The following is a 24607-nucleotide window of genomic DNA, read 5'->3' as shown; positions in this document are numbered from 1 at the left end:
AGCAATCAAAAAGAACGCACAATCCAAAACTTCTGTGAAGAAAAAACAAAATATGACAGCACTGTCACGACAACAAACTGAAGTGACGAGAACGAGGTGCGGCCGCAGCAGCCCGCACCCTCTTTCCCCAGCGCGTGGCTCCCCTCTCTCCTTCCCTCGCTTCTCACCCCATAGCCACCATGAAGAAATCCTTCGCGGATCGCCTGCCGGAATTCGCCGGCACCCACGATTGAAGGCAATGGACGACGTGACGGCGGAGCCGCAGTGCACTCGTGTGCCGCGCAAGCGCGTCACTCGCCATAAGGCACTATCAGCACACCCCGCACCACCGTCCGCCTGTGCCGCCCTCACCGCCTCGTCACACCAGCGATGCAAGGCACCCTTCTGGAGAAGATGCTCCCGCAGTAGCGCGCCAACGCTGCCGTCCGCCTGCCGCACCGCGCGGGCATCCTCGTCCTTCACACAGCACCGCAACTCGCTGGGCGCGATGTGAACCTCCAGATCTCTAGTCTCAGCGCAGTCCCTTAGCGTGTGGAGGAAGCAGCGCAGTCCCACATTTTCATCCGCAAAGCAATGCCACTTGCCGCGCCAATAAAAGACGATTATACGCAAGTGGGTGGCGCTCCGCAAGCGTCTACTGCGGACGCGCAAAGAACACGGAGCAGAGCAGCTCCACCGAGGACCCGGCGTGACGCGTTGCCATGAACTACTGCAGCGCCTGCTGCGCCAGCGCTTCCTCCGTCACGGTTGGTCTGTCCGCGGGGGGCGGCGTCAAAAGGAACCGCGCCGGCGTTACACTATCGCGACTGGAAATGCGGTTTGCCACAGGAAGAAAATCCACGCCACCTACCAAAAACGAAAAAGACCAATGGGGAAAAGGAAGGGATGGTCACACAGGAGGGTGGGAGAAAAAGCAATGCGCAGGGCACACCCACGGCCGCAACAAGAGGGGCGGGGCGCATCCAAGTCCACGGCACCGTCCTTTACTTCTCTTCCTCGACGGATAGGCATCACGCCTCACAGCAGGTCGTGGCGGGTGGCATCCCACACTCACAGTGAGGCACGGCGCACACCATCCGCTCCCCCGAGTGCACTCAGCAGGCCGGCGCCCAGTCACCTTCGTGCCATCGCAATGGGGGAACACAAACAATCGGCGTCGCGGACCATCGGTGCCTCTAGCAGGAAAGAAAGCAGAAGAAATGGAACATGTCAACAGCACAATCAGCAGGGACACACCCAACGGAACAAGAAAACACAAAATAACAGTCAAAACGGCAGAGACAAAAACATATCCGCAGGGAATTACGAAAAACAAAACAAAAAAATGAAACAAACAAACAAACAAAATGTGGGACCCCTGCAGGACTCATGGAAAAAAAAAAAATGATTCGGCAGGACTTTCATGTGCCATGCAGCTAAAGACGATTGGGTGCTTGCACATATTACCTGCACAAACGAAAAACGTAATAATAAAAAAAAGATCGCATTATTCCAGCATCCCACACAACATTCTTCACATTTCATGCGGCATCCGGCCTGTTCCTCCAATCCTCCTTTCGTGCAGTCCGTGGGACGCACAGCCGCAGGGCCGGCAACGCGTGTGGTCAAAAACAAAAACAAACAAGAGGGAGAAACACTTCGCTCATTACAGTGTTCAGCAACCTAAAATTACGCAAAGAAAAAACAACAGTAGTTATTGCTCCGGCTGAACTACAGTGAAAAAAGACATTTAAAAGTAAAGAAATTGAAGAAGTAGAAGTAAAAAAAAGGCGGGCAATTCGGCATGTATTCTAGGTGAGGAGTCGCAAATCCACACTCTGTGGCTCAGAAGACTGCCACCACCCAAATACAATCCCAGAAGAAGCAGCAACACACAAGACACGCACGCACGCACGGTGTTGTTACCGCTCAAATCACGCAGTGTCAGTTTCACGTCGTTGAGAGAGGCGAGGCGGTCGTCGGGACTCACGCCGCTCCACACCCTGCGAGGTGACTATTTGTGGTGGGGATTCGTGTCCAGGGGCGTTGTGCCCATTCATTTCTCTTCCGTAATATCCCCAGCAACGTGCTCTCTGACGCTGTCAACTACTCGAATCTTCTCAGATGGTGTCGGAGCCGCTTCTCTCGTCGGAATGGGGACCCTGTCCTTGAGTGCACGCATCGCAGTGGAGTTCAGTGGGCGGCTGCACAGAAAGACGTTCGTCAGCGTCACATGAGATTCGTGCCCACCGCACGCGCCAAAGCGAAACCTCAGGACCTCAGGTGGCCTCTCGCCTGTCAACAGCACCTCTTCCTCCCCCAGCGACTCGCCATCAATGTGCACAGAGGCCCTGTTGCCTTGCAGCATGAGTGCCACCTGGTATTCTTTCCTCGGCTCCCAAGTGCTGCTCCGTGTCGTTGTCTTGCCTTCGAACGCCGTCACTCACTTCTTATTATGGCTGTACGACAGTCCCACGGTATGATTGGACGCAGTGTGCGCCAGCACCGCAGTCAGTGGAGAAGTGTTCCCACTCGGAGTCTCTTCGATGGTCACCGACACCACAAGTGTGAAGTCGTGGCTCAAAAATACATGACGCACATTATCACCCCGAGTGTTCACAGGCCATATTGCCCTGGACTCAGGTCCCGTCAATTGTAACCCATCGTTGTCCTTCACTGCATTCCTCCACCGTTGCATGCAGGCAAAGGTACTCGTCGTCCCACGTGCCATCACTGGCCTCATCGGAAAAAACTGCCACCAGACCCGCCATGGGTATAGACAAGCTGGAGAAGAAAATGTCCTTTTGCACCCAAGTGCTGAGGACGGACTTGATTGCACTCAGTTCCTCCGTCAGGCGGGAAAGTGAAATGACACGGCCCTCACCGTTGCCCCTCCGTTGTAAAAGATGCAAACTGCCATCCGAGTGCAGCAGGGTGCTGGCGAGCATCCAATCCGCAGCATTGTCCACGGCAACCGGTCCAAGAGAAAAAGTGCGGTTGTTGTCCGTGACCCAAAGGCAGAGCGCAGTGGCCCTCTTCTCCCCCGAGGCGCGCCCTCCCTGTGTGCACAGCATGACCCTCCTTCCCTCAGTGGTCGCGGTGATGAGGGCATCCACACGCAGGCTTCCTTCTGAGAGACTCCTGATCGGGCGTTGGCCCACACGCCTGAGAGTGCCCCGATGGCCTCCGTCCACGCTGTCCCCATGCCACGCGACTCGTACACCCTCTGGCCACTCTCGCAGTCAACAATCATGAGAAGTGATCCCTCCCATTCTGTGACGCGGGGGTTAAGGCATTCCGCAGGGGAAATATCCTCAGAGAGCGCCCAGGCACTGCCGCTGTCCGTCGAGCAAATGATCATGGAGCAAACGTCTTCTGCCTTACTCTTCGCCATGAGAGGAAACACAAGCGTGCCATCCTCCATCACAACACCTGCGCCACCAGAAGCAATGAACTCCGTCCATTCACCTTGTGAGAAGCAGAAGGGATCCGTTTCAGGAGTGGTTCGGGGTCGCCACATTCGATCCGTCCACTCTGCCTGCCACCCGTGGGATTCGTGACATCACCCACAACCAGTTTCAGCTCCAAGCCGCCCTCTCTCCAACACCCACCTTCGTAGGACACATCAGAGCCTCCCACAAGAGGAAACACTCCGTCGCCCTTCGTGATTGTTGTGGGGCGGAGCACAGCACCCAAACTCTCCTCTCCCTCCGCTGCACCAAGCACAGTGTGTGCCCTCCATGCATCCTTTTATTGACTTCACCAACAACAGTGGACCAATTCCACGCAAAGTCGATGCACTCCGCAACCACATCAGAAGAAAAGGGCTTACTTAATGGAGCACCTTGATATTCGGCATCCATGTGATCTTCGGCGAAAGCAGCAATTACTCCACCAGCACTGACGAGAGAGGGTGAAGCAAATGAATCCCTCGTCGTAACTGGAACAATCCCATCCTTCGGCTGCACCAGCGTCGTCTGCAGCACAAATAGATCGACTCCCTGCAGTAACTCAACATTTATTGAACCACTCATCGCATCATCAATGGGATCCCTCTTCGGCTCGGTGACAGGCGTGGGCCTTCTTTCGGATGGTGTCGGAGCCACATTGATATTCTAAACGTAAGCAAACTCAGGCTTCGTCTCGGACGTGTTGGTCGCCGTGTTGGATGCGGGACTCGGATCGACGTTATTGGGTGCGTCAGCCGCGGCAGACTGTCGCCAATCCTCGTGTTGACGTGACGGCTCAGCATTCACTTGCGGCGCAGTTGTCCCGCAGGATTTTGTGTCATCCTTCCCTTCACGGGGTGGCGGCAACTGACAGATGCCCGTCTGGTCAGCATCGCTGCTCCGTGCAGGCGGATGGATGGTTCCATCGGGAGAAATTTGACGCCACCACAATTCATAAGGGCCGGCGTATTTATGTGTCGTCACATTCATCGTGAAGGCAACGGTGGCCCTTCCTCCTTCGTTGCACAGCTGGCAGCACAGTTGCTACATGTGTGCACCGCATTGGCCACATGGCACACAGCACCCAACTCACCATTCCTGCTATGCATGCGCACATCAAAGCTACTGAAAGTACAATTCTCATGCTGAGCCTCAGCACTGGCAGCAAAACACTTCTTCCACACACACACACACCAACGCACGCGATAGCTCAGGCTGCCGTCACTCGGAGCACACAACACATCCACCGCGCGCATCACACCCGCAGGAAAAGAGACGCGGGCTGGGCGCTCCCTCTCTCCTCCTTCTGTTCATGGCCGCGGAAGAAGAGAACAGCCGCCACACGCAAATGCCAGCATGCACTACAAAAGAAGCATCCAAATCCACTGCAATGTGAATCCTGTGCGTGTGTGTGGTTGTGTGTGCCTGCAGACACACGAAGCAAAGAAGTAAAAACAGGAGCAGAGCATGTGAAGGGACGCACAAACAAAAATGTACAGCAGAAGCGCATGGCAGAAATAAAGAGAAAAGGACTGCTCAGGCTCACAATATTGCACTGCAGACAAAGCAGCGGCCATTTATTAAAAAAATTATTAAAATTAAAAAATAAAAAAATCATCTTCACCTTTCCACACCTCACACTTTGGAAAGAAGAAAAAAAAAAGAAAAAAAAGAAAAGAAAAGAAAGAAGAAAAGAAAAACCACACACACAAAAAGCACCTAACTACCATCTTGCTCCAGAAATTGTCTGCATATTTTGTCCAAATTAAAAATTAAAAGGGTATTTAAATGTCTTTCAACCGTCTGACCCTCCATGTGTCCGCACATCGTTTATATTTCATGGGGTCATCTGCGTGTTGCTGCTCCCCTCAGCCCTTTCATCGGCGTGTGAGTGCGGCCCGCAGAGCACAGTCACTCGTGTGTGTGGGGACTGAGAGAAGCACGCAGACATGACGGGAGTCGCGTCTCTCCATCGGGAGAGTGAGCGCAGCAGAAGAAAAAAAACATCGGGGAAAAAGAAATGCTCACAAGACCGACACCGAAGGGACTGCCGGCGCGAGAAATGCACACGCAAAGCAAAAAATCTTAAAAACACGGCGGCAGGGTGTGGCTGTGTGTGTGTGTGGCGCTGCGGGTGTCTGCCCGCCCTGGCCGCAAAAAAAACAAAACAAGAGGAAAAGAAATGTGTGCTCCGCCCCACAGGCCCTCGTCGCACGCCCACACGTCACGGCTCCCTCAGCGCGCCGTTCGTCGCGGCCCCTCCTCATGCGTGCAGCAGGCGAGGCGCACAGGGCCGTCGTCATGGGCGTGTCGGTGGGTGTGCAAGTGGAGCAGTTGGGCGGGAAACACACGGCACCCCTCACAGGAAGAGTGCAGCAAGAAACAATTAAAAGGGAAGAGTAGAAAAGAAAAAACGTCCACAGTGATTGCCCCAAAAGCAAAAAGAGATGCGGGAGCTAGAGACAAAAAAACAGAAAGTAAAATTAAAAAAAAAACAAAACTAAAAAGCCGAAGCGTGGGACGACCAGCGCACACACTCTCATTGCTCCCGTAAAGCAAAACACACACACAGGGAGAGATACAGAGAAGGTCGCCCACTCAATGCAATAAAAACAAAACAGAAACAGTTACTGTGCTCCGCCCATGCAGCCAGGCAGGACGGCAGCGGTGCGTGTCGTGCAAAAGAGAGCACCAACGGGCCTGCATGGGTGTGCATGCATATATACAATGGGCACATTATGTGTGTGCCTCGTGGGGTGAGGTGAGGACGAGAGTCCATGCAAGGGGACACACACACAGAGAGTGAGTGAAGGACGATTGTGTGTGCGGGCGGTGCACGGCTCTCTCTCCCTCACTCTCACGCGGCCACCACCGCAGCAGCAGCCGCACACACAACAACAAGAAGAAGCAAAAGAGGGGAGGTGGTGTGGGAGGCCGCGGGGCTGCCGTCATTGTCTTCAATCGCTGCATTATATTTTTTGGCAGTGGATGTAAACGATGTTTGTTTCTCGCTGCCATCCACTTGTTCTTGATGTGGTTCTTCCTCCGGCACCCCGGCATGAACTACTGAACCATCGTTTGCAATCTCTGCATTGCTTTCGTCAGCGTCATTGGCGGCAGCATCATCCGCAGAAGAAGATGGTGAGGTTGTTTCTGCCTGACCCTCAGTTATTGCATTCTGCCTTGCATCTGTTGTTGGCTCAATGCCTTTTGTGTGCGGATCTTCAGTTGACTGCGTGGTATCTGGGACTTCCTTTGAGGATGGCAGTGCGCTCTGTGGCAGTGATTTCGGTGGCGGTGCTGATGGACCTCCTGGTGCCTCTACTTCTGCTGCTGTTGGCGGCAATTCCTCGGATATTACTTTTTCTTCCGGTGGTTTTGGCTGTCGCAGGGGCATTGGCCCTGCTTTTGCCTGTTCTTCTGTACCAGCCGTGGACGATCGCAAAGTTCCAGAAAGCGACTTTGTATCGGATTCATTTCCCGGAGCTCCAGAAGGGCGAGTGTTGATTGAAGCGGTCAATAATTCAAGCTTTTCAGTTGCAGAGTCATGCTCTTTATTGCGCATGTTGCCGCTCGAATCTACCTGATTTCTTTTTTTCCCATCTTCCATATTATTCTGGTTCTCTTGAACACCTTCTGACAATCCCTGCAACACGGGCAAACTCTGTTTGGTGTCAGTCGGTGTTTGAGGCTGCGGTGTTTGCTCTTGACTGTCGCCGTTCGATGCATCCCGTGAGAGACCCGAATTGGGTGCAGTCGCATGCTCTGCTAAGTCCTCGGACGGCTGCGTCGCAAGTCCTGGTTGTCCTCCTGCTGGCGCTGGTACTGGAGGTGTCTGCACGCTCGCTCTTGTCCCTGGCACGTGTGGTACTTCGTCTTCGTTTTGCGTCGCCATCTGCTGATCGGTGTGAAATGACGCATTGTCGTTTTGCTCGTTGTTCTGGTCCGCGGTGCAAATTGTCAAATCCACAGCAACAAGTGGCGGCTGAGAGCACATACTCGACACTGGCGGCTCTTCGCCGCAGCCTGCTGAGCCTGCCTCCTCCCTTTCTTTTCCCTCACGTCCTCCAGAGGAAGAATCGTCTTGGCAGCCGGAGACAACTGCGGGCTGCTGGTTGGGACCAACAGCACCACCAGCACCCGAGACAGGAGTACTGCTGGCGGCGATTGTATCAGCAGAAGCAGGAGATGAAGCCGTTGGCACGGCCCCACTGCCGCTGGGCGTCGGCTCACTCCCTGCAAAAGCAACCGGTGATTCTTCTGCATCAACTTTCTGCTTTCCGCTAGTGCAAACGCCAGCATCCGGTGAACCCAACTCATCGCTGTCCCCAGCAGCCGGTACTGCCGTCAATACTCCCCGTAAGGCTGTAGTTGGCACGCAGTCCCTCTTCATAAGCACCACTTCACCATCCATTCCCTTTGCGAGCTTCGCGTCGTCCAATTCAGCAACAGCGCAGTGGCCCACCGCCCACCCGTAGCCTCCGCCGGCACCGCACCACAGCACGCAGAGGGCACACACCAGCAGCACACGGCCAGTCATCATCACAATCACTCCTGTCACTTGCACGTGGCCTTCAGCACAAACTAACTCCCCGTCAACGCAGAGTGAAAGGAAAAAAGACACGGCACAGTAAAAAACACCAGCAGCAGCCGCACACACTACTAGGCACGTGAAATCAGTACGATTGCAGAACCCGCACACCGACCTGAAAAACAGAAGTTAAAAGAAAAACCACACCCAAGGCCCTGCTGCGCATGCATGTGAGTGTGTCTGGGACGCGTTCAACGTGGCAGATGTTGTGAAGCAACGCGGAGCACACAGCAGGCCAGCGGAAGCAAACAAAGCAAAAAACGATCATCATAATTACTCTTACTTTATACATCGGACCACAGTAGACGTCCACATGTCCCCGTGGCTGAGTGCTGGCACGCACAGCCCACGCTCCCTTTCAGCCCACAGCGGTGTACGCCAGCGCGGATACGGCGAGCAGCAGCGGGGTACACACCCACGCAGGGCTGGTGAGGCTGCCGTCGACGTTGGTGCCTCTGGCGCAGCGGTCGTGGTCGTCGTATTTGTAGTTGGTGCCTTTGTGGTTGTGGTCGTCGTGGTTGTTGATGCAGTCGTCTCCTTTTCTTGTTCTTTTTGAGACTGAATCGGCCCACTTTGTGCCCCTCACGTAACGGTTGGTACGGTAGGTGGCTGTAGCGGAACGCCAGGACTTTGTAACTTTGACTGACCGGACACACCTGAAGCACCTTGACCGTTGGACGACCCACCGGATACCATACCCTGCGCGTTTTCCGTACCGGTCACAATAACTGTTTTCTCTACTCTTTTGCTTTGCTCCACTCCTTTTTTAACTGGCAGCTGTGCCCCTGGTACCTTTGGCACAGCGAGGTCCGCACTTGGGGTATCACCAACTTCATTCGCTGTCACGCACACAGACGGGCAGCAGCACAGGGCAAGCACCAACAGGGCGCACAGCAGACGGCACGTCATCATCGTGAGTGTGGTCGTTCAGTGGTGTGGAGCTGATCTGCACAGTGAGGGAAATGGAGAGAAACAGGGGAGACGAGAGGTGCGGCAGACACACACAGAGGGCACACCACATAAGGAGAGGGCAGCAGCCAGGCATGCACCGTACGCCGCACACCACGCACGACACACACTCCAATCCACGGCAACAGGCACATACACACACAGCCCTGCTGCAACACCAACACACAGATGGAAGAAGGAGAAGCAAACAGGAGCGGCACACAAGGCTCCACCGCATTTACATACGGCGAGAGCGGTCCGTCGTGTCTGCATCCCTCACGAAGGGTACGCACACACACAAGAGGAGGTGCGGCTCACACACAGCAACACAAAAGCAAAGTAACAATAATAAAAAGGAGACCATCGCACACCACGTGGATTGTTGGTCCACGGGAAGTGCAGCCAATATTCATCACAATGGCAATTTGCTTTTGCCCTCGTTGATATTCAGCGCACACCACTTATTCCATGCAGCCCCGGTCACCACCGCAGCTGCTGACGCACGCGTGACAAGAAGAAAAAGATGGGAGATAGTGTGGGAGACAGCGGCGCTGCCTTCACTGTCGGCGGTGGTCGTTGTTCCTTTTTCATTGTTGGTGACTGATGTTGTTGTGAATTCTTCTGGTTGTTTGACTAGGAGTGATGTGGAAAGACAACTGATGTCCTGACACTCCGTCAATGCCTTCCCTGTCCCGTCGAATTCTGTGCTCGCTGGTGGTGTGGGTGGGTCGCTGGGGTCGACAAGACGCTGACAGGGCTCCCAGCACCATCTGACTGAGCTTGGTCTGCCGTGTTCTCGTCCCCAGTCCCACTGCACCCGCTGTTGGGGCGGTGCAGCAGTCATGCCAGAAGCACCAGCAATGGGCTGGAGTGTCGGCCGCATCAATCAATGGGTGTGTGTCCAATCGATAGGAACTTGCATCAACAGGGACGTCTGCACCGACGCTCGGGAATGGGGGAACAGTGGCGCCAAACAGAAAAGCGCTTGCCACCCAAAACACCCGCAAGGCGTATTGGCGCGGGCTGCGTCGTGGTGTTGCCGCAAGACGTCGCGGAGCGGCATGCGGCTGCGTTACTGCCGTGGCAACGAAAATGAATGGCGGTGCGGGTGGCGTCCTTTTCTCACGTCCCCTCCTTCCACTGCTTGCGGTGAAACCGTTGCCCGCGGCCATTTGATTCCGCCTGAAAGGCCAATTGGAAAATGTTCTTTCCGCTGAATGTATTGTACTCGCATTTGGCCACGGTCGCCCGCAATGTTTCCAGCGGATCCACCCGCGACGCACGGTCAACGCAATCCACGTCCACTCGTTGTACGCCATCCAACACCATCGTTTCCTTGGTGCCAAGAACAACACCGGGCACATACTCCTTTGCGGCCGTCCACGGCATGCACCTGCGGCGAGGATCCGAAGAACGTTCCATTCCTTTTGTGCCCAGAGTCATGGATCTGCCACCGTTAGGCGCGTCGCGGCGAGGGCAACAAGAACCCGCTGCAGCGCTCACGAATGCCCCAGCGAGAAAAGCCAGCACCGGTGGATGAACACCGAAGCCGTGGATGCACACTCCACAAATGTCCTTCCTTTTTTATCCTCTTCGTTGTAGTAAAATGGCCTGCAACCGCAAACGCAGGCAAAAAAAAAAAAAAAAGCAAAATGCGAGCAGCGCAGCCGTTAAAACACAAACACGTGCATCGTATGAAACAATTTATGGAGGGAAACGGAATGCAAGAAGAAGCGCACACAATCCCCATGGACACCTGTAACTGTGTGTGCTTGAGTATTTCCCACTCTTTGGCCCCCGATGCGTTCCTGTGCGTGTCCGGCCCGTGAGTCACAGAGCCGTAGGGTGCCAAGTCCCTGGAAAAACTCACACCTCAGGACACAGCAGTAAGGTTCCCCCAATGACCACCTGACGGCCATACCTTTTGGATATCTCACGGACCGAGCACCTCTCGCAGTAGGTTACACCACCCAAAACAAACGGCAGAATGCGCTGAGGAGTTGTGGGGGCAATTGCCCCACCACCACCTCCCAGATCAGGATGATTCTCCCCCTTGCCACCACACCCTTGAAATGGCCCGGCGTTGTTTCCGGCTGCTCCACTGTTTTGACCACAACCCTCGCCATTTGGCCTCATTGCATGATCGCGCTGAATCGATGCCAACGAAAGCCCAACCCGCAGCGTCCTCTTCCTGTTCGCCGTCTCCATAATCATGCAGGCCTGATTCAGAAACGGATCCCCGTCCGTCGCGGCGTTGCCTGCAAAAGCACTCGTGTTCCGTTCGCCCTGCGCCGACGCCGTGCTCTCTGGTTGCACGTTCCCAGCCTTCCTCGTCAGATGCTCGAGGCTCGCAAACAAATGGGCGTCAGTCCACCGTCTCGGATCAGCTGCTGCTTCTTGGCCTCCGTCAACTCGTCGGTGTTGCTCGCAGCCAAAAGCAACAGGAAAAGACGCAGGCGCACTAGCCGGGGCATCACGGCATCCCTCGTCAGGCGCCGCACGCCGCTCAGGCTTGTCATAAAGAGCTTTTGCCCGGCGGTAATGTTTTGCTCCACCTCCCACACCTCCGCCAGTCGCTTCTCCCGGTAGTGCGCCACAAGCCTCGCGCAAATGTCGATGTGCAGCGACGGTCTGGCCTGCCTCTCCCGAAACTCCGGCGGAGCCCGCACCGCACTGCTCAACTCCGCAAGATTGGCCTTCGGCTCTGCGTCCTGCGCCAATCCCGGGTGATACGCGTGGAGTTTTTTCAGCGCCACCAAAAGCTCCTCCACGCACTGCGCAAGAAAACAGTGACGGTAGGAGCGCCGGTACACATCTTCCCCATCAATTACTGCCGCTTTGAGTCCGCCCCCGGACGATTCCTACAGGTACGCTCATACACGTTGTTCCCCAGCGGCATCAGGTCATCAGGCAGACACTGACATGTGCGTTATTGCAACAACGGCGTCACCGTTTCGAAGCCCCAATCAACGATGATCCGCACCGGGTTGCGGCGGCTGCCTGCACCCCTCTTGAAATCCGGCTCGTCCTGGCAAACCCATGGCAGATGCGGCATCTGCTTTGGTAACGAATGCCGGGCACACCGTTGTTCATGGCGTGAAAAGCCGCCACAATAAGTGACGCCGCAACATCCACAACGGACTCTCAAGTCGGTGGCGACAGTGGCGACAGCAGCTGAGGAAACCCATTCTGCATATTTAGGTGGAACACCAGCACCTCAGGGAGAGTAAAGTCTAACTTCATTTCCTTGAACCGCATCACCCTCGGCGCTATCCGAGCCCGCGCGAGTTGCTGAGGACTGCGATGCGGGGTGCACCCCAGCGCAAAGATGTGTGCATCTCTGTACGGAACCTTTGCCATCCAATCCTCAACCACGCGGCTCACACACGCACCCTCCACGGAAAAAAAGTAGGGCGCAGGGCTACTCATAATCGGCTGCCGCGGTGTCATGAGGTCCTCGAGCAGCGTCACGCCGTGCTCCATGAGATCATGGAGACGCAGTGAGCAGCTCAGCACAGACGCAGCATGGGCATCACAGACAGGAACTTCGAACGATCCAGGAACGGCGTCAAGCATCTGGTGGAATATATAATCCCGCACACAACCACGAGCGCCATTGCTGGGCTCACGCGGCTGCCCCTCTTCCGTCTGCCTTGACCGCACCAACCCGTCCCGCATAATATGTCAAGTAGAAGTCACCCAGACAATGTGCTTGGATATATGCGTGAGTCTTGTGCGTGCACATTTCACTCGCACCGTTGTGTGTATGTGTGCCTCAAAAAATCTAACAAACACACAAGCAATACCATAGGAAAATACGGTGGCCCAACATCGGCAACCAACACAAGAAGAGCAGTGCACATCGTAAATACCACCAATTTCAAACACGAATTCAAACGGAGCGGACACAGCACATCCATATAGAGAAATAAACCCATTGAAATGGATATTTTCCTATTGGGCGTCCAATGCTGAGAACAGGCCACGCAGAAGGAAGCACAGTCGCCCCGCCTCGCAGCGCAACTCCGTCCACACTGCAACTCGATGGAGTGTTGGCACCGCGGTAGCAGAGGCAAGCAGAAAAAGCAGCGGACAGGGACAAGCAGCAGTGTCATCACCGGGATTCGGAGGCGAGGTCTGCTTGCCGTCCGTCTCGCTGCTTCAGTCCCTGCCGCCGAGAGAAGCTTCTCGCGTTATGCCAAGGCATCCTGGATGAACCCATTTCTCCTCTGGTAATGGATTCGACTGAAAAGCAGCCGAGTCGACATCCTTCCGTGGGTGCCGCGGCCGGTCTCACCGCTCTCTGCAACAGCGACGGATGCCGTTAGCAAAAGTTCTTCAGTAAACGCCGGTAGGACCGCCCTGCACCATTCCCACTCTCCCCGCCGTCCCACGGAAACTAGTCCACCGGCGGCAGCGGTGACAGATATCGTGCACACCTCCGCTTAGCCACGGCAAATGGCGTTTCCCTCATCGTAGGGTGGAGTGGCCCACGTAATCGTCGCTCCGTCCGTGCATGGGACCCAACGGACACCGCCCTTTTCAGTCGCTTCCGGATACACCTGCATGCCGAGGCACCTCAATGCCGCATGCATGACAGCACTCAGATATGTCTCCTCCGGGTCCCTCGCATCTGTCGTGTTCGCGGGAAGCGTGTCCGGACACCACGAAGAGGGCTTATCCCCAGGCCTTGCAGACAAATATTCTCCCTCCAAATAACAGCGTCAATATCCCTCGCATCCAGTGCGGGATCAATGATGGGGCAACTGTCCATTGGGCGTTTTGCTGAAATTTCATGGATACTACACACCAACCACTGGAATACCGATCCGACGCGCAGCATTTGAGGGGAACGCCCGATTCGCAGAACCTGTAGGGATATTTACCCATGTTCAGTGCGGGGTACCTCCTCTGCAGCAGCTCACAGCCCGAATTCCTGCTCCAGCGCATCGGCTCCGCCATCTCCCACTTCACCCTCATGCAACCCAGGGCCGCCGATGCGGCCAGCGTCAGCTCCGTGCAGTCGCCGGCACCTCCAATCAAAAACATCCACCCATCCTTCGCGTGGCGCTGCGACCAGTACGACTCCAGCGTCCTCCCGTCCCCATCGTCTTCCTGCAGCTCCATGCCAACAATGTCGTCGCAGTCGTGGCGCTCCCTCGCTGCCATCGTGGCATTCGCCGAGTCTACCACCACCAAGAGCGCCCTGCCACGCACACAGACAACATTCCCCAACATGCTGCGGCTGGCCATGTGCAGGCAGTTGAACCCGAGAACATGGGTCATCAGGTGCGCGGCGATGCGGGTAGCGAGCGGCCGTGAAATAAAACTGCGGGGAAAAGTGCATGGCGCCAGCGACTGGACGGCCATCCTCCAGCACGGCCCACAGCAGTGACCACACACCACCCAGCGCCGCAGCCATGCACAGCACCATTTCAGAATTGGCAACACCAGTGGAACGATGCCCAGCAGGCACAATCAACCGACTGCAAACGCTGCCCGTGGCAAATGGGGGCACAAACAGCGGACCCTCCAGTGGCTGAAAAAACGAACGATCCGCATGCAGTTGGACAGCAGCAGGGATAGCCTTCTCGGCAAGGATGTTGCCGTGCACAGTGAAAGGAACACCACCCTTACAACCTCAATTTTCACCCAACGAACGCATCGCATAAGGCCGCTGTGAAAGGCAATAATTTCTGGTATCATTCAATCCCCTTGTGGGCACATTGATGCGAATGGGTGCCCAGCGGTCCTCCCAAACGACGCTGTACACCTGCAACGCATCCTGTGCTCTGAGAGGCACGTCTCCCACCACACCCGGGGACGCCCACACGCCGTCGGCACGCAGCACATCGTCAAGGAAACAGTGATACGTCAAGGTGAGAGCAATACACCCGCTAGCAATTCACATCGCAGGCATCATCACGAGCAGCAATGGCAGCGCTGCAGGCCGCGGGGCGACGTGGATCCACCGACGCATGGCGTATGTGGAAGAAAAAACGTAACGGCCTGACGAGGATGCAAGAGGCTGACACCCCTACAAAAAGAAAGAAACGGTATGAGAACACAAAGAGGGGATTTAAACGCCCGCAGTCAAAGCAAGCCACTGATAAAAGGGGTGGAATAAGTGCAATAAACCAAAACACGAGCAGAGACACAAAGAATAAAAAACACAAAAAAAGACAAGAAGCCGAAGCGTGGGACGACCAGCGCACACACTCTCATTGCTCCCGTAAAGCAAAACACACACACAGGGAGAGATACAGAGAAGGTCGCCCACTCAATGCAATAAAAACAAAAAAACAGTTACGGTGCTCCGCCCATGCAGCCAGGCAGGACGGCAGCGGTGCGTGTCGTGCAAAAGAGAGCACCAACGGGCCTGCATGGGTGTGCATGCATATATACAATGGGCACATTATGTGTGTGCTTCGTGGGATGAGGTGAGGGCGAGAGTCCATGCAAGGGGACACACACAGAGAGTGAGTGAAGGACAAGTGTGTGTGTGCGGGCGGTGCACGGCTCTCTCTCACTCACTCTCATGCGGCCACCACCGCCGCCGCAGCCGCACACACAACAACAAGAAGAAGAAGCAAAAGAGGGGAGGTGGTGTGAGAGGCCGCGGGGCTGCCTTCACTGTCGCCAGGCGTTTGAGTGCCTTCGGTGTTCGTCTTATTCGGTGCTCCTTCCGGACCTGAAGTTGAATTTCTTTTCTCTTGACCGCCAGCCGGCATCCCCTCCAAGGCGTCGTCATCAACCCTTTCTTCATCCTCTTCACCTTCTTCTTTCTTGGTGTTTTTCTCACTTTCTTCTTCTTCTTTATCCTCTTCCCTTTCCTCTGCCTTCTCTCCCTCTTCTGCATCCTCTTCTTCATGTTCACTTTCCCCATCATTTTCCTCCTCTTCTTCTTCTTCCTTCCTCCTTTCACCATTGTGTTGTCCTTGATCCGAAGTTTCGTTTGAAGGCGGCACAATATCAGTTTCAGAATGCGGTAACTTCTTTTGACTTTCTGTTGTTGCTTGTCCTGAATTCACCAATAATTCATTGTTTTGTCTGGGCAGTGAAACCTCATTGTTCCTTGTCTTGTCAACTTCCACCGTGTTGGGATTCTCTTTTCCACCACCTTCAGCTGGAGCAGCAGGAGAAACAGGAGCAGCAGCAGCAACGGCGGAAAGTTGACGCCTCCAACGGCTGCGGCCATCCACAACAGCATGCAAACTCTCCATCACCCGACGCACGCATTCCTCGACGGCGGACGCATTCGCACGGCCTCCTGTCATCCTGCCAACCTCCTCCGCGCATTCCGTCCGCAGCCGCGTACGCCGCTGCAACAGCAAATACTCACCCGCACTGCCATCGCCACCGACAGATACATCGGCTGCCGACACCGCCACCGCCGGCACCGCACCACTGCACGCAGAGGGCACACACCAGCAGCACACGGCCAGTCATCATCATCGCCATCACTCCTGTCACTTGCGTGTAGCCTTCAGCACAAAATAACTCCCCATCAACGCAGTTTGAAAGCAAAAGTAGAGACAAGTCACACAGCCACGCACCGTCCCATCCAGCAATGAGAGTCACGCACCACAACAACAATTAGGTGGGCACGGTTCAACAAAAACCAAAATAAAAGAGGAGCGCTCCTCGCCGTGCACCGTTCCTCACACTCCCACAGGCACTGTTACTGTTATTCCCTCTCCTCAGGCCCTCACAGGCACGCCACGCTCACTTCAACACGCGCCCCTCCAGCACACGCACTTCGTCATGCACTCCCGTTGCGCCGCAACGTCCGCCACCTCCTCCCAGTCCAACAGCTCCGTGTACTCCACATCCCTCACAATCGCCAGCATGCCCCGGCCGTGCAACTCACACAGCGCCACAAAGTCGTGCCGCCTCTCCTCCACAATCATGAGCGCAACGCCCAACGTGTACTGGCGCACGTGCTCCATGCGCTGCAACCACACGCGGATCAGGTTGGCCGTCATGCACTGCATCTTGTTGTCCTAATTGTGCATGTAGCAGACCCTCACATCCTCTCAATCCACGGCCTGGGTGCTGCGAGAGGTTGCCGAGTGGTGCCACGTGTGCGGAAGAAACAAATGTGCGGAAACAACGGCCACCCTCACTCCCTCACACATCTCCGCTCCCTCCGCTCACCCACACACAGAAAAGGGAGGTGTCATGGGGAAGAGAAGCCCGCCGCACAGCGCATGCACGAAGGCGCACGCAAAAGCAACGCCATCCACACCGCACCGCAAGATGGAGCCATGCGCACAGCACACACATGGCGGCAACGAGAGAAACGGGACGGATACAACTCCACAGCGCTGTCATTTACTTCTCTCTTCCCCGACGGATTGGCACCCACACTCACAAATGGAGCACGGCGCACACCATCCGCTCTCCTCCAAGTGCACTCAGCAGGCCGGCGCCCAGTCGCCCTCGTGCCATCGCAATGGGGACCACAAACAATCGGCGTCGCGGGCCATCGGTGCCTCTAGCAGGAAAGAAAGCAGAAGAAATGGAAGCGCCTCAACAGCACAGCCAGCAGAGGGACACTCAACGGGACAATAATACACAAAGTGACGATCGACACGGCACAAAAAAAAAAACAAGCCGCAGGAAATTACAAAAGAAAAAGAAAAGAAAAAGTGAGAGTCCGGCATGACTCCCAGAAAAAAAAAATGAAATAAAAAGAGTTGGCACTGTTCCACTAGCCCACACAACATTCTTCACACTTCATTGCGGCATCCGGCCTTTTCTTCCAATCCTCCCTTCATGCAGTCCGTGGGACGCACAGCCGCAGGGCCGGCACCGCGTGTGGGCAAAAGAAAAAAAAACAATAGGGAAAACACTTCGCTCATTACAGTTTGCAGCAAACAAACATTACGTAAAAAAAAAAAAAAAAAAGAAAAAAAAAAAAACAATTACTGAGTACTACAGCAGAATAATGAAGAAAGGGAAAAAAAGAACACGTGAGCAATGCGGCATGTATTCACCGTGAGGAGTCGCAATTCCACACTCTGCGGCTCAGAAGAATGCCACAAATGCACACAGTCCCACAAGAAGCAGCAACAAACGAGACACGCACAAGCGCGCAGTGCTGTCAACAGTTAGCTCATGCAGTATCAATTTCGCGTCAGTGGTCAGGGCGAGGCGGTCCTCTGGACCCATACTGCCACCGGATTCTGAGTGAGTGGTTTCTGGAACGGAAGTGTCATTTTTGGCGGCAGTGCGTGGACTCAATCCGTCCGTAGCATTCTCAGCCCTCGATTCACTGCCCGCAAGAACACGGACAGACTGAGAGTCTGCCGGCTGAGCAATTGGAGACTCTTCAACGTCCGCCAGGGAAGTCGTCAGCTGTGTGGCCGTCTGCAGTGTAGCAGCCGGCTGTGTGTCTTCCTGCGTTGTGGCCTCCCGCGTTGCAGCTCCCAGCTGTGCAACGTCCAGCTGTCTGACCTCCTGCTTTTCTTCCTCCGTCGCTGTGACTTTCACTGCAGTGTCCAGTTCTTCGGCAGCCGGATGTCGAATAGGAACTGTCCCGGCGTTGAGGTTTCTGAGTTCATCGTCAAACAGTGCGCGGTTGTACAGAAGGACATCAGCCACCGTCAAATGGCTACTCTCTTTAAGTTCTTTGCTGCTCGCACCAAAGAAGAAGTGTGAGATCCTGTGTGGGCCAAAATGTTCACTACGAAGCTTATCCAGTTCCTCCTCTTCCAGTTCCTCGTAATCTGTCTCGTATATTTTGATTCCATCAACGTACACAAACCAGTCATCAGCGCTATCCTTTTGCACCGTCACTCGAATTGCCGTGTTTGGTTTCCACTCACCAACATCACCAGACGGCTTCACCAACAAATCCATCTTGTGAAGTGTGAGATTCCAATTTCCTTCACTCGTGTACGACAGCTGAAAGAGCACCGTGCTGGCCGTGTCGTTCAGCCTCGCACCAATCAAACTAATGGGGCTGCTGCCTGCCTCCGGCACCTCGTGGATGGTCACCGTTGCCGAAAGAGTGAAGTCGTTGTTTGTAAAGTAGTACGGCACAGTCTGCCCCATGTCGCCAACAGGCCACTGCGCCTCTGCTCCCTTGAGCGTCACACCGCTCTCCGTGCTGGTCACTCCGCCCGTCACTGTGGCATTCACACCGAGGTACTCGTCCTTCCATGCAGTCCCGTCCAATGTGCTGGACAAAAAGCCAACCAGCCCTTCAGTGGTAACTCCCAAGGCGTTGTCCAATTCTTTCCATGTCTTCACCGCAGACTTTATCCACTCCAGCTGCTCATTCAGGCGCATGGCGACAAGACTGTATGGCACGTCACCATTCCTCTTCTCGTACAGTAAAATCAGTTCACCCTCACTTTTCACCAGCAGAGAACTGGCGGCAGCGTCATCACCCTCACGAGATATCGGCCCAACATCATACACACGTGCATTGTCCGTCACCCAAAGATGGAGCCGACCCTCTTCTTTCCCGCTTTCTCCTTTCTCCTTTGAATACACTGGCAGGGTCACGAGCATCACCTCCTTCCCCTCAATGGTTGCGGTGGTGAATCCACTCTGGACGCCGTACCCTGTTCGATCACGTGAGTTGCCCCACACGCGGTTAATTGGCTCACCATATGAATACCAATCCACCCCATTCCCAATGGTACTGTACACGTTATAGTAGCCTCCAGCACAAGAAGCCATCATGAGGAGCTCGTCTCTTTCCCACTCCAATAAGGATGGATTCCTGCAGCCCTTACCAGTCACATAGGATGAAAGCTCCCATTTCTCCTCTGACGGGATAAGACGCATGGACAGTAAAACGCTATTACCATCCGCTTTCATGGCCTGCATGGGAAACACAAGCGCCCCGTCGTGCGCCACAACACCGGATCCTCCGCCACCAATTAACTTGGTCAAGGAATGAGATTCTCCTTTGGGTTCAGGCTTCACCAAATGGGTCTCATTCCACTGGATCTTCTTGTTCCCGCCCTCCACCGTGACGGTTCCCCTCACCAGCAAAAGGCTCCAGTCCTTCGCACCTTTATCCTGCGACGTTGTACGCCTGTATTTCCCAACCAGCATGTAGACACCGTCTCCAATTACAACTGTCGTTGGCCGCAACACTTCTGTTGTCCCAAAATTATTCTCGATGGTGTCCACAATTTGTGTGCAAAAACAACTAATATCCGACGTCGAAATATCCATTGCGCTGCCACTTACGTCCAGGTGCTTTGACACAATCCCAGCACAGCTGCCGGTTCCGTCCTTTTCCCTGCACTGTGCCTCAGCAACGGCAAATACATCATCACCCACTTTAACAAGTCCAGGAACACGGAGCGAGGTGATTTCCCTGCTGGCTTCGTCAAACTCCCTCCAATTAGCAAATGATATCGACGTCGTCCCCTTAAACGGATCAATGGTATTTCTTGGATCACTTCCCTCAGCGGCCGCAGCTCCACAGTCGCAGCAAATCATCAACAAAACAAGTACAAGCAGCAGCATCGCGGAGGTAAACACACGCCGCGACATGTTGGGCCTCTGCAGCTCACCCTCTCTTCCTTCCCTCCTCCTTCCGCTGGATCCGGTCACGCGGCGACGGTTGTGTGTGCGGGGTGCGTTCACTGCAGCAACACGTGAGAGCATGTAAATATGTGTGTGGGCGGTGTTTGTGCTGTTGTTGGTCCTTTCAGAGCCTTCGAATTTCACAGTAGCGTTTAGCGCTTGTTTTCCTTCTTCGTGTTTAAGTGAGTGAGAAGTGAAAGAACACATGCCAAAAAAAGGGTAAGACAGTGAGCATTGCCAGCATGCACAGCGAAGCAAAACATCCGTGCTGCAGTCACTCCCAACAACAACAACTCACGCACACCGACACACGGAACGGAAGAAGTAAGAACAGTGCACCGGGAACACACAGCAACTGGCACCGCAGCAGAAGCCACAGCGGGTGCTTTGTCACGCGCCGTCACACACCAGGCGACGCCCACAGAAAAAACAACCAGCGGATGCAAAAGGGCACGACCGTCCTGAGGGATGTTTACGCACTGCCGCCAGTCGTTTTGCTGTTGTCTCTCCCCGCTTCCTCCAGAATACCTGCTTCGCCGCTGGCGCACATCAATCCACACAGCCGAAGGATCCCCCCGTCGGCAATTTCACGGCGGGAGAAACACGTCGGCACGTGCAGCTGCTAAGCAAAGATCCATACGCACTCGTCCCAGGCAGCCTCAATGCGACACCACACAGTTGCCTGCACGCCGCCAACATTACGCCAGCAACACATCGGAGAGTTTCAAATCACAGCCTCCCGTCCTTCCTCCTCGCAAGGGCCGCCGCAGCCAGCAACTTGTGCGTGCGTTCATTCTCAGCGTTCACGCCGCTTCACAACGTGAGTGACATGGCGTGTGTGTGCATGTGCCTTTGTGTTTGCAAGCGCCAATGCTTGCAGAGCAGCTGTGCGCCACAAGAGAGTCCAAAGAAAGCAACGGCAAAGAGAGGTGGATAGCACACACGCAAATTACTCATACCATCACGCACACAGACGCAGCCCGCGGAATGGGTGCTCTCAACCACAAAACAATGAAAAACAAAACAAAAAGCCGAAGCGTGGGACGACCAGCGCACACACCCTCATTGCTCCCGTAAAGCAGAACACACACACACAGGAAGAGAGAGAGAGGTCGCCCACTCAATGCAATAGAAACAAAACAGAAACAGTTACGGTGCTCCGCCCATGCAGCCAGGCAGGACGGCAGCGGTGCGTGTGGTGCAAAAGAGAGCACCAACGGGCCTGCATGGGTGTGCATGCATATATACAATGGGCACATTATGTGTGTGCCTCGTGGGGTGAGGTGAGGACGAGAGTCCATGCAAGGGGACACACACACAGAGAGTGAGTGAAGGACAAGTGTGTGTGTGCGGGCGGTGCACGGCTCTCTCTCCCTCACTCTCATGCGGCCACCACCGCAGCAGCAGCAGCCGCACACGCAACAAGAAGAAGCAAAAGAGGGGAGGTGGTGTGGGAGACTGCGGTGCTGCCGTCACTGTCGCCAGGCGTTTGAGTGCCTTCGGTGTTCGTCTTATTCGGTGCTCCTTCCGGACCTGAAGTTGAATTTCTTTTCTCTTGACCGCCAGCCGGCATCCCCTCCAAGGCGTCGTCATCAACCCTTTCTTCATCCTCTTCACCTTCTTCTTTCTTGGTGTTTTTCTCACTTTCTTCTTCTTCTTTATCCTCTTCCCTTTCCTCTGCCTTCTCTCCCTCTTCTGCATCCTCTTCTTCATGTTCACTTTCCCCATCATTTTCCTCCTCTTCTTCTTCTTCCTTCCTCCTTTCACCATTGTGTTGTCCTTGATCCGAAGTTTCGTTTGAAGGCGGCACAATATCAGTTTCAGAATGCGGTAACTTCTTTTGACTTTCTGTTGTTGCTTGTCCTGAATTCACCAATAATTCATTGTTTTGTCTGGGCAGTGAAACCTCATTGTTCCTTGTCTTGTCAACTTCCACCGTGTTGGGATTCTCTTTTCCACCACCTTCAGCTGGAGCAGCAGGAGCAGCAGGAGGAGAAACAGGAGCAGGAGCAGCAACGGCGGAAAGTTGACGCTTCCAACGGCTGCGGCCATCCACAACAGCATGCAAACTCTCCATCACCCGACGCACGCATTCCTCGACGGCGGACGCATTCGCACGGCCTCCTGTCATCCTGCCAATCTCCTCCGCGCATTCCGTCCGCAGCCGCGTACGCCACTGCAACAGCAAATACTCACCCGCACTGCCATCGCCACCGACAGATACATCGGCTGCCGACACCGCCACCGCAGCACCGCACCACAGCACGCAGAGGGCACACACCAGCAGCACACGGCCAGTCATCATCATCGCCATCACTCCTGTCACTTGCGTGTAGCCTTCAGCACAAACTAACTCCCGTCAACGCAGGATGAAAAGCAAAAAAAGAGAGACAAGTCACACAACCACGCACCGTCCCACCCAGCGACGAGAGTCACGCACCACCACCACAACAACAATTAGGTGGGCGCGGCTCAACAAAAACCAAAATAAAAGAGGAGCGCTCCTCGCCCGTGCACCGTTCCTCACACTCCCACAGGCACTGTTACTGTTATTCCCTCTCCTCAGGCCCTCACAGGCACGCCACGCTCACCTCAACACGCGCCCCTCCAGCACACGCAGTCCATCAAGCGCTCCCGCTGCGCCGCAACGTCCGCCACCTCCTCCCAGTCCAACAGCTCCGTGTACTCCACGTCCCTCACAATCGCCAGCATGCCCCGGCCGTGCAACACACACAGCGCCACAAAGTCGTGCCGCTTCTCCTCTCCAATCATGAGCGCAACGCCCAACGTGTACTGGCGCACGTGCTCCATGCGCTGCAACCACACGCGGATCAGGTTGGCCGTCATGAACTGCATCTTGTTTTCCTAATTGTGCATGTAGCAGACCCTCACATCCTCTCAATCCACGGCCTGGGTGCTGCGAGAGGTTGCCGAGTGGTGCCACGTGTGCGGAAGAAACAAATGTGCGGAAACAACGGCCACCCTCACTCCCTCACACATCTCCGCTCCCTCCGCTCACCCACACACAGAAAAGGGAGGTGTCATGGGGAAGAGAAGCCCGCCGCACAGCGCATGCACGAGGACAAACACCGAAGCAACTCCATCCACGTCGCACCGCAAAATAGTGTCATGCACACAGCACACACACTGCGGCAACGAGAGGGGCGGGGCGCATCCAAGTCCACGGCGCTGTCATTTACTTCTCTCTTCCCCGACGGATTGGCACCCACACTCACAAATGGAGCACGGTGCACACCATCCGCTCTCCTCCGAGTGCACTCAGCAGGCCGGCGCCCAGTCACCTTCGTGCCATCGCAATGGGGGAACACAAACAATCGGCGTCGCGGACCATCGGTGCCTCTAGCAGGAAAGAAAGCAGAAGAAATGGAACATGTCAACAGCACAATCAGCAGGGACACACCCAACGGAACAAGAAAACACAAAATAACAGTCAAAACGGCAGAGACAAAAACATATCCGCAGGGAATTACGAAAAACAAAACAAAAAAATGAAACAAACAAACAAACAAAATGTGGGACCCCTGCAGGACTCATGAAAAAAAAAATAAATGATTCGGCAGGACTTTCATGTGCCATGCAGCTAAAGACGATTGGGTGCTTGCACATATTACCTGCACAAACGAAAAACGTAATAATAAAAAAAGATCGCATTATTCCAGCATCCCACACAACATTCTTCACATTTCATGCGGCATCCGGCCTGTTCCTCCAATCCTCCTTTCGTGCAGTCCGTGGGACGCACAGCCGCAGGGCCGGCAACGCGTGTGGTCAAAAACAAAAACAAACAAGAGGGAGAAACACTTCGCTCATTACAGTGTTCAGCAACCTAAAATTACGCAAAGAAAAAACAACAGTAGTTATTACTCCGGCTGAACTACAGTGAAAAAAGACATTTAAAAGTAAAGAAATTGAAGAAGTAGAAGTAAAAAAAAGGCGGGCAATGCGGCATTTATTCTCCGTGAGGAGTCGCAAATCCACATTCTGTGGCTCAGAAGACTGCCACCACCCAAATACAATCCCAGAAGAAGCAGCAACACACAAGACACGCACGCACGCACGGGTGTTG

General features: G+C 54.6%; 3 protein-coding genes and 9 pseudogenes across 3 annotated transcripts, besides 28 other annotated features; all 12 read right to left on the bottom strand.

Moving 5' to 3' along the window:
• Window positions 1-7633: a sequence feature (areas not merged during assembly with more than two copies in the genome that could not be assigned to a particular haplotype).
• Window positions 359-799, bottom strand: Tc00.1047053511875.123 (annotated as a pseudogene).
• Window positions 1315-1346: a microsatellite.
• Window positions 1994-4087, bottom strand: Tc00.1047053511875.110 (annotated as a pseudogene).
• Window positions 5004-5043: a sequence feature (AT_rich).
• Window positions 5075-5128: a sequence feature (T-rich).
• Window positions 5861-5935: a sequence feature (T-rich).
• Window positions 6286-7971, bottom strand: Tc00.1047053511875.80 (mucin-associated surface protein (MASP), putative; the record flags this gene model as incomplete). The annotated part of the gene is made up of 1 exon (XM_806150.1): window positions 6286-7971. One exon carries the CDS (start codon window positions 7969-7971, stop codon window positions 6286-6288), a length of 1686 nt encoding a protein of 561 aa, XP_811243.1.
• Window positions 7634-7648: a sequence feature (haploid, Esmeraldo-like haplotype).
• Window positions 7649-7810: a sequence feature (heterozygous, non-Esmeraldo-like haplotype).
• Window positions 7811-8463: a sequence feature (areas merged during assembly that could not be assigned to a particular haplotype. This can correspond to areas where the two haplotypes were merged or to regions with more than two copies in the genome that were merged during assembly.).
• On the bottom strand, window positions 8377-8931 carry Tc00.1047053511875.70 (annotated as a pseudogene).
• Window positions 8464-9556: a sequence feature (heterozygous, Esmeraldo-like haplotype).
• Window positions 8486-8554: a microsatellite.
• Window positions 9557-14413: a sequence feature (areas not merged during assembly with more than two copies in the genome that could not be assigned to a particular haplotype).
• Window positions 9643-10467, bottom strand: Tc00.1047053511875.64 (annotated as a pseudogene).
• On the bottom strand, window positions 10798-12645 carry Tc00.1047053511875.50 (annotated as a pseudogene).
• On the bottom strand, window positions 13214-14947 carry Tc00.1047053511875.40 (annotated as a pseudogene).
• Window positions 14414-15149: a sequence feature (heterozygous, Esmeraldo-like haplotype).
• Window positions 15150-15477: a sequence feature (areas merged during assembly that could not be assigned to a particular haplotype. This can correspond to areas where the two haplotypes were merged or to regions with more than two copies in the genome that were merged during assembly.).
• Window positions 15478-15997: a sequence feature (areas merged during assembly that could not be assigned to a particular haplotype. This can correspond to areas where the two haplotypes were merged or to regions with more than two copies in the genome that were merged during assembly.).
• Tc00.1047053511875.29 lies at window positions 15502-16428 on the bottom strand (annotated as a pseudogene).
• Window positions 15726-15878: a sequence feature (GA-rich).
• Window positions 15998-16047: a sequence feature (heterozygous, Esmeraldo-like haplotype).
• Window positions 16048-20245: a sequence feature (areas not merged during assembly with more than two copies in the genome that could not be assigned to a particular haplotype).
• Window positions 16091-16135: a microsatellite.
• On the bottom strand, window positions 16668-16982 carry Tc00.1047053511875.25 (annotated as a pseudogene).
• Window positions 17860-17891: a microsatellite.
• On the bottom strand, window positions 17998-20727 carry Tc00.1047053511875.20 (trans-sialidase, putative; the record flags this gene model as incomplete). The annotated part of the gene is made up of 1 exon (XM_806149.1): window positions 17998-20727. One exon carries the CDS (start codon window positions 20725-20727, stop codon window positions 17998-18000), a length of 2730 nt encoding a protein of 909 aa, XP_811242.1.
• Window positions 20246-21031: a sequence feature (haploid, Esmeraldo-like haplotype).
• Window positions 21032-21050: a sequence feature (haploid, non-Esmeraldo-like haplotype).
• Window positions 21051-21595: a sequence feature (areas not merged during assembly with more than two copies in the genome that could not be assigned to a particular haplotype).
• Window positions 21596-21875: a sequence feature (heterozygous, non-Esmeraldo-like haplotype).
• Window positions 21876-22392: a sequence feature (areas merged during assembly that could not be assigned to a particular haplotype. This can correspond to areas where the two haplotypes were merged or to regions with more than two copies in the genome that were merged during assembly.).
• Tc00.1047053511875.9 (mucin-associated surface protein (MASP), putative) lies at window positions 21902-22834 on the bottom strand (the record flags this gene model as incomplete). The annotated part of the gene is made up of 1 exon (XM_806151.1): window positions 21902-22834. The coding sequence occupies one exon, from the start codon at window positions 22832-22834 to the stop codon at window positions 21902-21904; it is 933 nt and encodes a 310-aa protein (XP_811244.1).
• Window positions 22121-22273: a sequence feature (GA-rich).
• Window positions 22393-24607: a sequence feature (heterozygous, non-Esmeraldo-like haplotype).
• Window positions 22486-22542: a microsatellite.
• Tc00.1047053511875.5 lies at window positions 23083-23397 on the bottom strand (annotated as a pseudogene).
• Window positions 24020-24051: a microsatellite.

The sequence above is a fragment of the Trypanosoma cruzi genome, genomic scaffold (genome assembly GCF_000209065.1).
Source record: "Trypanosoma cruzi strain CL Brener 1047053517181 genomic scaffold, whole genome shotgun sequence".
Classification (NCBI taxonomy): Eukaryota; Euglenozoa; class Kinetoplastea; order Trypanosomatida; family Trypanosomatidae; genus Trypanosoma; species Trypanosoma cruzi.
Note: the sequence above shows the minus strand (reverse complement) of the source record. Positions and strands in the feature narration are given on the sequence as shown.